This window comes from Anser brachyrhynchus, assembly GCF_964034855.1.
Source record: "Anser brachyrhynchus genome assembly, chromosome: 13".
Classification (NCBI taxonomy): domain Eukaryota; kingdom Metazoa; phylum Chordata; class Aves; order Anseriformes; family Anatidae; genus Anser; species Anser brachyrhynchus.
The window spans coordinates 3,013,622-3,027,449 of record NC_137708.1 but is presented as its reverse complement, the minus strand read 5'-3'; the positions used below and the strand labels follow the sequence as shown (position 1 = coordinate 3,027,449).

Here is a 13,828-nt window from a genome sequence, read left to right as displayed (position 1 = left end):
CAAACTCGGATCAGGGGAAATAGATAAAAACTTCCTCTAGAAAAAAGTTTTTAGAATGGTTTTAATTAAAAACCATATCTCTATTAAAATTAATGCCAGCAACATCAATACCTTGATCTGTTCAAATCTGACACGCAGTACATTACTTTCAAATTACCTTGCAGAGCAATATAAGAGTACCAACACCACAAGCAAGCAAGCCACAACTTATCCAAATTCTTCAATATGATACACACGTTTAATTTTAGCACAATGGATGGTCCCACTGCATACACGAGTCTTTAAAGCATCAAAGATAACTAATAACACATGGCAGGAGCGATTATATATATGTGTGTGTAGCTGTATGACTAGATATGCTGCCAAAACACAGAAAGAAAAGTGAAAGGCTGGGTGGAAGAAATCACTAACTGTATGCTGTTACTCTAACTGCAGAATTGGCAGGTGGTACCAGAGTTATTTTCAAATCTGTAACTCAAGCAACATCAACTTTTTCTAAACTGCAAAATTTTATAAACGTATTATCAATTTAACACAGAAAATAAGTATTTCAGTACTGGAAGTAGTACAGCAACTTCCTACTGAACAGTGGAGCAATCACTTATATGTGATAACATTTCCTTCACAGACAAATTTCCCAACAATTTAACTAATGTTGTATGACAGTGACTGGACATCACTGTGTATCTGGTTAAATAGTATAAGAATAAACACAGAATTTTAGATTAGTTGCCTTACCAGGACATCAATACCAATTCAATAAAGATTACATAGAGAAAAAAAGAGGAATTTTTCAGTTTTTAAACAAAAATAAATATTTTCAGCCTAAAATTTAAAGTAAAATACATGAATATAGTATGTACGCTCAAATGCTGTATTTTACCATTTCAAGTAAAGCCCTCAAATTTGTAATGCCTTTTAAAAACAAAACAACAACAACGAAACAGTAAAAACCCAGTAAAGCTACTGCAAACTCACAGCAGTATTTTTAAAATTAGTGGTTACTCCCACACCATCAACCATCGCGTGTGTTTTCAAAGATCTTCAGTCTCTACAATTCAAGATAAAGTTATGGAACCAGATCAGGAAGCCTGTGTATCAAGGGCCTCTGAAATCACTTCTTTTAGGAAACCAAAGTGAAATATAACAAAATTTGAAAAATATTAAGTAGACTGAGAAAATGTTACTGATATAGACCACCTACTGTAAGATGTTGCCATTTGTTTGAAATATATCAGCAACAAAAGCCATTGGCTCAGCAATTGCTAATGCTTAAATTGCCACCTTATACAAAGTAAATTTGATAGTTTCAATTTATTTTTTAAAACACATTTAGATAAGCAATAAAACAGCACAGCAGGACATGTAATCTTTGAAAAGTTCCAAAATATTAGGACTTTATTTTTTTCAAAAAAAAGATCATGAAAACATTCTATTGTCTAAGTAATATGATTTCAATCACACACTGCTAACTCAACAACGTTAAATTATCTCATGCCTTTTCCCAGTGATAGTGCCCAGGAGCAGGAATGCTTACTTTATGTCAAGGGAAGAATAAGAAAGTGTCTTCCACATCTGACTCATCCACCAGAAGCACTACATATTATTATCTCGTCATTTAAAATTAACTGAAAAAACACAACAGAGAACCTTTATAAATATATGCTGAATCCTCCTGAACGACAAGGTTTAAAGGAAAACTCAGCACACTTCTGATGTTAAACTTACCTTAGCTGTTTTCAGGTGTGTGATGTCCAGATTCACCGTGGATTGCCAGCTCCCAATTCATGTGATGCCTCAGCATGCACTATGCTGGTGATATCACACCCACCATAGGAGCCCACAGGGATAACACGAGGGCAAGATAAGTCCCATGGTTTTACAATTTCTCTTATTTTTCTAATGTCTGATATACTTACTCTATATCCCATAGGCTACAATATAGGAGTATTAAAACTAAAATGTTCAGCAAACTACGTAACACTGTATTGTCATACACTACAAAGGCGGCGGTGGCGGAACAGTACCTTACCCCTAAAGGCCAGCTCCAGTGTTGTTCTTTGGTGGGTATGAGGTCACCAACATAGTGCATGCAGGGCCAACACACGGATCGGGAGCTGGCAATCCCCTGTGGGTCTGAATATCGCAAACCTGAAAAACAAAAAAGGGTATGCTTTAAGCTACAAGCGTGCTAACCCCTCTCGGGCTATATGGGATACACTGTTTATAATTTTCACATCTCAGTAGGAGACGGGTGGGTACATGAGCATACCATATGTGTTTATTTTGTATTAATTTGCTTTTTACAAGTACCTTTTCAACGGGTATTCCAGAGATTTAAAAAAGAGGATTATGCATAGCCTGTGGCACGTCTTATGTGTGCATCAAAACCAAGATTTTTCAGTCCACACGCTTTGTTGGGTTAAGCTGGCCCACCCAGCACAACACAGCCTCAAAACTTAACAGAGGCAAGAGACTGCCTTCATGTATACCTAAAAACGGTTACTTTAGAACAGAATTCCAGACCAATAATGTAGCTTCCAACTGTGTTTACTCAAACATGTATCATGGTTATAAGTACACACAGATGTGATTTGCTTAAAACTGGGTCTCAAACTGCCTTTGAAACGTTGCAGAAGTCATCACCAGGCTTGAGAACACCTGCCAACATTAGGTATGGACCGAGCGCAGCTGAGCCCACAGGTAACCGTTACTGAAGGCTACCACGCTCTGGTCTAAGCACAGTGATCATAATCATCAAATCACACATCGATCTAAGAAGGAATTCCAAAGATGACTTTACTTACAATTACAAAGGTGCAGTTGGATATACCGCAGTTACAGAATACAACTCATCGTAAGTACTCTGTCAGAAAGGAGGAATGTTTTCAGTGAAACAACTGACTGTAAAAGTGGCGTTCCTTTATTTACAAACACACGGGTTTTTCTGTTGTATGTCTAATTTGGTTTAGACTGAGTTTTTTTTGCTTCTTTTTCCAAAGAACTTTGTAACTTCCATGGCTGATACATGACAATATTGTAATGATAGAATGATTAAAAAAATCATTGCTGTCCACCCTGTACTGAATGGAAAATAAATACTAAAAATATGTTGTGTGGAACTGCTATGAAGAGCGCTATATTCCATGTACGAAATACTGAAATCATTATAATCACTGATCAGTCACACCTTGAATTTTTTAATAAATGGTGCTTACTGTGAAGAGACTGACACTTCAACACACTTGGCACTTTTGTTTTTTTTTAAGACATATTGGTTCTGACTAAATAAAATCTGTTTTGACCTACTCACATTTCAGTAGCTAACTTGGAGAAGTCAAAAATTTAAAATAAACGATCATACATTTCATCAAATTTGTGTGCACAACAACAAAAACCGTTATCTTAGGAGTATAGTTTAACCACTCAAGAAACATAATATACCTAAGGTATAATTTTGCTAATGCTTGCGGTAGCTCTTGCTCAACAAATAGCGTACGACCATACTGCTTTCTCACCAACTTTGTACAGGGTCTGAATGCTATGTGGAAACTGAACCAGGCAGCCACTTTGCGTTTTTGGAAAGCTGATCAGTTAATGCACACAACCCCCTAACGTCAAGGTCAGTCCACAACAGCGTAACGTAAGACAACATGACTACTATAATTTTCAATTCAGCTAACAAAAATACTTTGTTGACAAATAAGAGAAAAAAAATGAGTATGGTATCTTTAAAAGGCCTTTTCCTTTGCTGTATTCTACCGATTAAACCCAATATGTAATTTTTACGTGAACCTCCATAATATAGTAATATGACTCTGTATTTTAAAAAAAGTTGCATACTCGAAGTATATGGAATATTTAACTTGGAAATGTTGTTTTTCTTAATTTTCAGGAATATCTGGTTTCAGAAGCAGCATACATACTCAACAGCATGAAAGTCATTATTTTTCTTGCTGTATCAGTGATAATGGATTTTTCATTACACAAACCCAAATCCAGACAAGAATTAACTATGAAATTAAATATGTTTTGGGAGTTCCAGTACAGAGTGGATCAAGAGTCCAGTTATAGTAATTTCTCCCCGCTAGACCACTTCTACTTTAGATAACCTCCTATTCATTATCTACCTTTGTTTAACTTACAAGATATCATTAAGTAGTCTTCAGATGTGCTCTTGCCATCATCATCATCTTCCGTTTTTATAGTCACCGTGGAGCCAGGAACAGTACCAGCTGCCTGAATGACTGCCTCAGAATCTGAGTTCGTTACAAGGACTTCCTCCGAAACCATTGTAGGCGAGTTGGCTCCTGACACAGAGTCTTGCACCACGTGCTCCAAGTGTCCATCAGGACCCGTAACAAGATCAGCCACAAACACCTGATCAGGAACTCTAACAGTTTCTGTTATTAGATCAGAAGTCAAAACATGATCGCTGGTATCTAAAGCTTCTTCGATAGCAACATCAGTTTCCAAAACAGAATCGGGAACAATTACACCTTCTGTTACAACATCAGTTTCAGTGATGATGTCAGGTCCTTGGACAACTTCAGCTGCTAAGCCATGATCCAGGGTTATTCCATCATCAGTAACAACATCAGACACCAGGACAGCTTCGGGGACTGACACAACGATATGGTCTCCATCAATATGAGCAGTGCCGGCCATTCCAGCCACTACAAAACAATTATCAATGAGGAGAAATGTTAGGATTATTGCATTAGCAGAGTTTATCTGAGGAACGGAATAATTGTATAGATAAGGTAAACACAGATGTGCAAAACTGCTGCTACTTGTCAGCAACCCGCATTTGACATTTCACCAGAAAAAGACTATTCAAAGTAGTCTGTATTCTTTAAGAAAAACAAAACCCGACTCTTCTTTAAGACATCTTGAAGAGTTTGCCAAATTCAGGCTTTACAATGCTGATATGTTAAAAACTGTTGATCAGTTTGCAATTTCCTTTTTTTTTTTTTTATTCCAGTAAGAAAATATTTGATTACGGTAGCAATTTAAGCACTCATAAACGTTTTGTTGTTACTGGAAGTGTGGTAACAATCCATTAACTGCTGTTACAACAAAAGGACTCTGATCCTTTACACTGGATGGGCCTTGATAAAAATACTCTGTTGTATGCCATATTTATAGTACAATTTACAACACTGTGCCACGTTGCAAGGAATAGCTAGAAGCAGAAACCAGTTTTTCATTAACAGACTTGACTGGTCAGTCCTACTTGCAACGTACTTTTCTATACATAAAAAGGGACCACAGAGTGACAGCAGATTTAATCTTAATGGATAAAACATCCAAGAACATGGTTCTTATCACAATGAAAAAAAATACTAAAATTATTCAACATTGTACAGCAAAAGCAATTATTTCAGCATGCTCTAAAAGACAATAATTCGTGTCAGAGCAAAGACAAGCTCAGTGTTTGAGGTCTTCTCCTGCCACAGTGCAAGAAAAGGAGACCCACAAACGAAGAGAGTGGAGACTTCTTGCTGTCCTTTCTCTAAACCTTCAAAATTATTCTGGTTATTTACCATTGTCATCATAAGAAACAGCTAATTAAAAAAAATAATTTCCAGATAAGTTTTGTTACAACAGTGCAGCCCCTGGACTGATGTTCTTGAGTGAAGACTTCTAAGTACACATAGAACGTGAAGCTTTAGTTAAATTTGTAAATTGTTTCCTACGTATCAAGTTATCTGTTGCCACACAAAGACATTATTTCCCACCTTATTTACATCTCCTAAACTGGAGACAGAGATCAAGGCAACTGCACAAAAGCTCAGACGTAAATACCTGTACTGGCACACAGGAGATGTAGCGGCCAGTCAGTGTTACCTCAAGCAGAGGCACACACACCACAAAGCCACTGAACTCCCTGTAACATCTCCTGTCTCAGCTTGAGTGCTTTGGGCCACAGATGACTTTTTTTTTTTTTTTGAAGTTACTTCAATTTTGTGGAATAGGTGACCATTTCAAGATCAGCAACCGAAGTCTATCAGCAACCAAAGTATACAAAGCCTTAGTATACATCACTTATATATATATATCTCATCATTTGAAATTTCTCCAAAAAGCCATGCAAATACCGCTGTTTTATTTGTCAACTTAACATCTTGAAATAGTTTACAAACATAAAGCAAAACCCTAAAAGCAGTCTTGATTTTATTCATTAACGTTTAATAGATAAAATGTTTACCAAAGTCCTGCATAATCATAGTGTGAGGCATTTTGGATTCTTGCGCTTGCAGCCCAAGACTTCCACCACCTGGATCCATATTCAGCTAAATTCATTCACAAATACCTGCAAAAACAAAATCCAAATTTGTGTTAAACACAGCACTATTTCGTTGACCAGCTTTACTGGACTCACGTGTCACACTGACAGCCACAGAAAAACATTTATCCACAAGTTCAAGAAAAAAACATGCAGTACTTCGTACAATTCACTTTGCTTTCTTCTCATGGTTTTATATTTTTTGACCTACTCTCCTGCAAATATTGCCATATATAACCTGTGCATACCCTTTCAACTCATTATCTATTATGGCTGGCAATCCTAGATGCATAGAGTACACTGCATTGAGGAAAGCACAGAACTGTAACAATTTTTCAGATTCATGCACAACTTTGTATCTATCAGCTATTTCAAAACAAATGTTCAATGTGTAAATTTCATTGTTGTTTAATCATAGATAAGTTCTGAAGAACTGCACGGTGCCCTGGATTTCTGAAGTGCTGAAGGCGATTTTCAGGAGCTCTGTATGAACTCCTCTGTATCATTAAAAAAAGTCTGACAAAAAGACCTAGCAGAAAATTTCACTGGCACTCAGATTTGCACGCACAGCTCAGTTACCCACGGTAGCAGGCAGCAGCTAAGCGTAAGGAAGACCAACTTATTTCAACGTCCCCACTGCCTGAAACTTCCAGAAAACTGGCAGTGCTTAACGGACGGCTGTGCTGACGCCTCCACTCACCACCCCAGTGCTAGCGGCCTACTATCCATGCTGGTTGACGTTTTATTTCAAAACTGTTGGGTTATTCTGGAAGTCTGATCTTCCAACGCTGTCCCTTCTGTGCCACCTCACTTCTGCTGCCAGGACAAACCCTGTCTTACACAGCTATCTGCAGTATCCCTCTAATAGGAAACTGACCCTTTAAAGCTTTTGATAGAGAAAGCTTGGAGAAAAAAAAAGTGTGGAAAACAATCCATGCTTACTGCAAACAATCCATGCTTACTGCATCTTCATTGTCAAGGAAGGAACTTGAAATCCTCAAGTGAAGGAAGCAGCAAGCAGTCTGCACCGATGGCAGTTTCAGGCACAAGTCACTGTTCCACCCCGAGGAGGTTCCAACTAAACTGAGGATACAAAAGAAACAGAACTTGCATCACCTCTTGTCACCATCACCCTTGCAACACTTTCTCCCTGTAAATGTCACTGAGATTTCACATTGTTTTAAAATTTTAGCTTCAAGATCAAATTCGTTCACCAGTGTAATAATAAAGCAACTTCAGAACCTTAACGCAACACTCTAACACCAGCTAACCAATGGTTAATTTAACTCTGCAATTTCAGAATTAATGCAGTGCTCTACAATTTCCGATCACAGCCTTTATCCTTATATAATCCTTTTCTAAACATAAGCTACCATGAAAAACTATCTTAAATTATATCAGTCTCAGACTACAGGAAGAATGCGCTAGGGTTTTCTTCCTTTTTAACAAGCTATTTAATTTATTTTCAGATGATATAATTAGATACTCAAATATAAGTATACTATATACTGTGCTATGTAGAAAATGCAGTACAAAGTAAGACTACTGTTTTAATTACAATTAAAATTTCTGCTAGGAAAGGGAACCATCGCCAAGAAGACTATTTTCTCAGTAACTAACAAGACTATGAAAATTCCCAAAGACGGCACCTTTTGGGCACGTACTGCGAGTGTCTCCTATTTTCCCTAACAAGAGAGAAGAATGACGACGCACTAGCAACAAACATGCTGAAGGTGTGCTCTGGTCGATGCAAGCGGTATCCAGCCACTATTAAGTGCACTCTTATAAACCCTCAGTGCAGGCAAAGGACAAAATAGCATCAACTATTAAATCAGAGTTTTGTTTTTTTATATCTAATTTGGGATCTTAAGAAGAACGCAACGACAGCAGGCAACCAACCCCTTTGTTGCTCATGCTGGAACAATTAACGACAGAGAAGGTCTGCAATTCCGCTGCAATTGGTTATTTTTCCTCATAAAGTTCAGCAGTGCAGATGATTTAATCTCACACACTACATATACATGCAAATTTCATTCTTATTAGCAGCAAAAAAAGGTAGCAGTGATTAACTGTGCTTTCTTCTGTGGTACACTGTTATACACCCACACAATTACAGATGTGTTCCAAACAAAGCTTTTGAAAAGGGACATTGAGAAATACGCTGGAAAGCCACAAGTCTGTACACTCTCATAATCCTCTTCCACCGAACTATTAAGACCTCAAGTTATTGCTCTTGACCCCTCTCATCTATGCATTTAAAGGAAAACGCCGTGAAAATGCTTTATTAGCATTAGCCAATAACATAATTTCACATTAGAATATTTTGCTAACATTTTCATTAATTATAGCACGCTTTCTTGCGACAAAATGGAGTATATTACCATCAGATTCCAAAATAAAAAGAATGAAAACCTAATCTGAGACTCCTAGAGCAGTGTCTTGAGCCTAAATTGTTAAAATGTGTATGGATTTGATATTGGTTTGCTTTTTTGAAGGCTACAGTTACCTTTCTAACTAGCTTAGGGAGAAGGTTGATTTCAACCTGCGGAAATATTTCAGTTCTTTCTACCAAGCTCTTCTTCAGACTGGACTCAGTTGAGACCAGGCAATAAATTGTACAATGAAAAAGAGAATATACGACCTCTCTGTCTAGAGGCAGGAACACCATGTAAACAGTATTTTATAAATCAAAGATAATGCTTGGCAGTTTGGGACGACCACACTTAACTCCTAACACTCAACTGAAAAAGTGGTAAAGGCCCAGGCCATTAGAAACATTGCTCTGTGTATATACATTGATTTACTGTGAGTTTACTCTTCCCATAACAACATAAAATATGCATTAACATTTTAGTTTTCTTTGAGAAAGCTTTCAGCAAGCACCCCCAAACTGACAGGGAAGTATTTTAAGGTGTGGAAAAAAAGGAAGGCCTCAGCAATTCTACACTTCCCAGGGAAAAAAGGGTGGCTTCCCTGTACCCAGAGGCACAATGATGCTCCCATCAATATGATGGCTTCCAGGCACTGCTGTCATATTTGAAATAAATCTGAAATTTTATAGTGTGCAAGACATTTCTACAAAACACCAGTTGTAACTTAATAAATCCACATACAAAGTATGTATTTAATACATCTTGGTATGTCCTGAACAGAGGGGTCCCGCAAATGAGAAGTACCTCCACAGTTTCAATAAACAATTACTGCCCGAATGCTCAGGTGAGACATTGTCCTGTGAAGTAGATTTGTGTGGTCAGCCCTTGGGTACTCATATGAAACAGTGAAATTCTTCTAAGCAATACGTAGGTCTTATTTACATACAATAAAGTAAACCACAACAGCATACTTAGCCCGGAGATGCAGGCATTTTTAGGCTGTATATGACATTTTGACTAAACTGAAAGGACCACGCTCAGATACAGAAGCGTTCCAATGTAACGTTACAAACTCGTACGCAGTGCAGGAACTCGGAGCAGCTGTTTTATCTCCTACAACTCGAGTTCAACAAGAACAGCAGAGAACTGTCCTCCCTTGAAGACATTTCAGCCATGGGTTGCGGTTTTCCCCAATTTTTTAGCCCAGCGACCCATGGGGACGCCACGCGACGCGCCCCGCTCCGGCAGGAACCGCAGAGAGGGCCCGGTTCCCAACACAAGGCGGAGGGAACGGCAGCCCCGCGCCGTCCCCGGTCCGCGGCGGCGTTCGGCGGGCAGCCCCCGCGGGGCCGGGGCTCGGAGCCCCGCCGAGGGACAAAGACCGGGAGCGGCCGCGGGGCTGCGCGCTGCGGGGCGGCCACCCGCGGGGCCGTGCCGGGGCTGCGCGCTGCGGGGCGGCCGCGGCGGAGGGCGGGGAGAGGCGGCCGCGGGGTGGGGCGCGGCGCGGGGACAAAGGGGCCGCGGGGCCGCCCGCCGCAGGGCCCCGCCGGAGCGCTGCGGGCCCCCGCCCCGCCGCCGCCGCTCCTCCCTCCCTCGCCCGGCGGCTCCGAGAGGCGGGGGAGGCCCCGTCCCGCCGGCCCGGGCAGCCGCGGCCCTCCTTCCCTCCCCGCCTCCCTCCCCGGCCGACATTTTGTTTTCCGCCATTTTCTGGCCGCCCGCGGAGGCCCCTCGGCCGCGGGGCCCGCCGGCGCCGCCCGCCCCCGCCCGCCCTGCGCGGCACCAGCCGAGGCCGGGCGGCCCGCTGAGGGGCGGCGGCGGCGGCGGCCGGGCCCGGCTGCGGCGCCGCCGCTGCCGGGCCCCGGGCGCGGCCTGCGGCGGGGCCTCCCCGCTTCCGTCGTCCCCCGGCCCCGCTCACCTGTGCGGGCGTCGCCTCGCCGCGGGACCGGCGCTGGGGGCCTCCGGGCCGGGCCGGGCCGGGCCGGGCCGGGCGGCGGCGGGGCGCGAGCGCGCGCGGCCTGCTCCCCTCCCCCCGCCGCCCGCCCGCCCGCCCGCTCGCCGCCGGCCTCGCCGCGGCCGCCGCACGTCACTGCGCGCCGCTGCGGGCCCCGCGCGCCGAGCAGGCGCACCCGCCGCGCCGAGGCCGCTGCCCTCACGCTGCCCGCGCCGCCGAGCGCGCCTGTGCGCGGCGGGGGGAGCGGGGAGGGGGGCAACGGCCCCGCGGGCGGGGCGGGGAGGGGGGGCGCGGGGCGGCCCCCGCGGCCCTCGGCGGCCCCCCACGGCCTGCACGCACCCGTCCCGAGCGGCCCGCGCCGGCCCCGCGCCTCGGCGAGGGGGGGGGGGGGACCGGCCCCTGCTGCGGGACGGGGGCGGCGGGGAAATACCCCCCCCGCCCCGGCCTCGTTCCGCGGGGACAACCGGGCGGGCGTGGGCACCGCCGTACCGCGGCTGGCGGGGTGGCCCGGGGCTCCCTGCCCGGGTGCTCCGGCAGGGCCCTGGCTCAGGGCGCGCTTGGGAAGGCCCGGCCAAAATAAGGCGCTTCCAAAATGCCAAGCAGCGGGCTCCCCGCGAGGCCCAGCCGTGCTCCTGCCCCTGCTCCCAGTTGTGTCCGAGGGCACAGACGGCAGCACGGCTGCACAACGCCCCACAAGGGCACGGGGATGCCCCAGCGCACTGCTGCGGCCTCGCTGCCCTCAGCCACAGCAAACAAAGGTAGCCCAAGGCAGCCCTCAGGGCCTTTACTTCATTGTCGCACAGTACTAAGACGTTAAAGGCACGTTTTTGTTTTGTACAGTATTTAAAATCCTTCTGGCCAGTACCACTGCCACCAAAAATACTCTTAACAAAAGAAAACCCTGACATTACATTGAAAGAAACTGGTGGCAGCTTTTCTCATTGCTTTGGGTGTGTCTGCGTCAATACCATCACCTCCACCGCTACGCCTGTAGTGCTCAGTTGGTAGGCCCAGGCAGTACTCAAGCGGTAGGTCCAGCAAAGAAGAAAAAATATTGTTCTAGGGCATTAATATTGATCCCTACCGAAGTGCAGGTCCTAAGTATTTACCGTTTACAGCTCTCTATTAACAATTAAATTGATGAAATCTACTAATGATTGATATAGTCATTACCTACACACATAATGTATATGCTAAACCCTCATACTTCATCTCTTAATCAAGTATTCAAAAAAGAATAAAAAGTTAAGAAATCGGATTTTCGATACAACGTAATGTAATCCCGTCTCTCCAAACCTTACACCCTGTAACTACAAAGTACGTGCTGCACTGACTCAGAACCACTGGGAAACGTTTTCTCCCCACGACCACATTGTGGAGATCTGCACCAACGTGAATGATGCGGTGTCAACTCTCGTGTAGCTATTCTTAGTTTTTTTGACTTAATTCACTCACTTTGCAAGCAGATGAAGCAAAACTAAACATTCTCAGAATACCCATGGGATCACACTAGCATGAATGTATCTCAGTAACAACAGTAGTAAAATTATTCACCACCTAAAAATGGCTAATTTACACTTACAGGTGTAAACATATAAAACCTTGGACTTCTGGAGAAGCTTATCAGGTCTACTCTCTGCTATAACCAATGGGTTGTACACGTTAATTCTTCTAAACCTGCGCAAAGCTAGGAATATTCCAGCACACACACAACTCTCGTTCAGAAACTGACTTGTTATAAATTGGTGCATAAACTTTGTTGAATTGTTCTGTGTACTGCATGATCGAATTTCAAACACCGTTAGGGATACAAAAACAACTTTTCTCTTCACCTGGCTGAAATATAGATAACTCACAGAAATGAACCTTCGTTTTATAAAGTTTTGCCTTTACAGTTACATTTCAAATTAATTTTGTTCACGGACAGTGGGATTCAGTTACCTAAATGTCTAACAGGATGTCTGAAATGGATACGGCAGATACAACGAAGGAACCTTCAGAAGGTCCCGCATCTTCTATAACAGCAGCATGACACCAGATTCAGTGCTGCTGAGCATCAAAAATGGTACAACTCACCCACGTTTAGACACCTCAATCATGCAAGTAAATTTCATTTTGCACTATATTAACTATCCTTTGCAGTTACATAGAGTTATATTATTTTTTTTTTTTCTTCTGGAAATCTCACAGAATTCTTATTCATGGACTTTCACTTAAGTATTCAGCTTGAAGACTTCTCCTGTGTTTCACACACCCCGCTTCCTCCCCCCCACATTTTCTTTCTTTTAAGACACAAGCAGCAGAGTAATGGAGTAAAGCTGCTGGCCATAACATTCCACACACCAAACACAGTAATTAAGAATTATTGTAGATCTTATAGATGCTCTAGTAAAAGGTAGACATTCTGATGAGAAAATTATTTCAAACTGATCAACACAATTAGGAACGAGGGGAAAAATGAATGGGTATTTGCAAGACTGAATTCTTGTGGAAGTGAGTGAATCTTACAAGGTGATTCAATCAGAAGAGCAGAAAAAGAGAGATAATTATCTTTCTTCAACAAAATCCCATCTGTGCTGTATTCTCTCTTCTGGAATAATATCAAGGGAAATCTCAAAAGTAGAATGAGCATAAAGTATCAACAACAAGGCTACTGCCAACAGTGTGACATAGCACACAACATCAGACCCAACATGTGAATGTGCAGAGCAAGGTAGCAATTACAAAGAAAAGCAATCCAAAGCTGTGGTCAGAAGTACAGAATGAAACAAACCACAACAAAACCAACACCACCACACCAAACCCAACCCAACCCGAGGTACCAGGACTGCAGGTATCCAAATAACAAAAGTCACTGCACTGAATCAGAAAGAATGCGCAAAGGCCAACTCACCACATCATACATCCATTTAAAATATTTATACCTGACAGGGAAGTAGCACGTCATAACCATGACAACTAGCAGAAAGACCAGAATTGCTCCTTGCCCTTCAGCTCAAACACACAGGTTTTAAGGAATTGCAGAGCTTCTCTGCTCTCCAGGTAAGAGACAAACATCCAAAGCATAATGCTTTACAGATGACATAACCAAAAAGGTATTCCTTAAAATTGTCATTGTTACTATTAGTGACACCAGAGTATTTCAAGCAGTTTCTTCACACTTTTCTTTCACATACCACCGCCTGACGTTAAGATTGATGATCTGATCACAAGTGG

General features: G+C 42.9%; 1 protein-coding gene across 30 annotated transcripts in view; it reads right to left on the bottom strand.

The window, feature by feature from the left end:
* The window catches only part of ZNF711 (zinc finger protein 711), a 41,256-nt gene that overhangs the window by 24,712 nt on the left and 2,716 nt on the right, over window positions 1-13,828 (bottom strand). For 28 of the 30 annotated variants that reach the window (XM_080554360.1, XM_080554362.1, XM_080554363.1 and 25 more), the window contains exons 1-4: window positions 10,577-10,739; window positions 7,232-7,372; window positions 6,212-6,316; window positions 4,146-4,676 (exon numbers count right to left, since the gene is read on the bottom strand). In XM_080554360.1, the coding sequence (XP_080410486.1) occupies window positions 4,146-4,676; window positions 6,212-6,290 (610 nt within the window). In that variant the 5' untranslated portion in view covers window positions 6,291-6,316; window positions 7,232-7,372; window positions 10,577-10,739. Of the gene's footprint in view, window positions 1-4,145; window positions 4,677-6,211; window positions 6,317-7,231; window positions 7,373-10,576; window positions 10,740-13,828 lie in introns of those variants that run through there. The other 2 variants (XM_080554371.1, XM_080554369.1) reach the window with 2 other exon arrangements.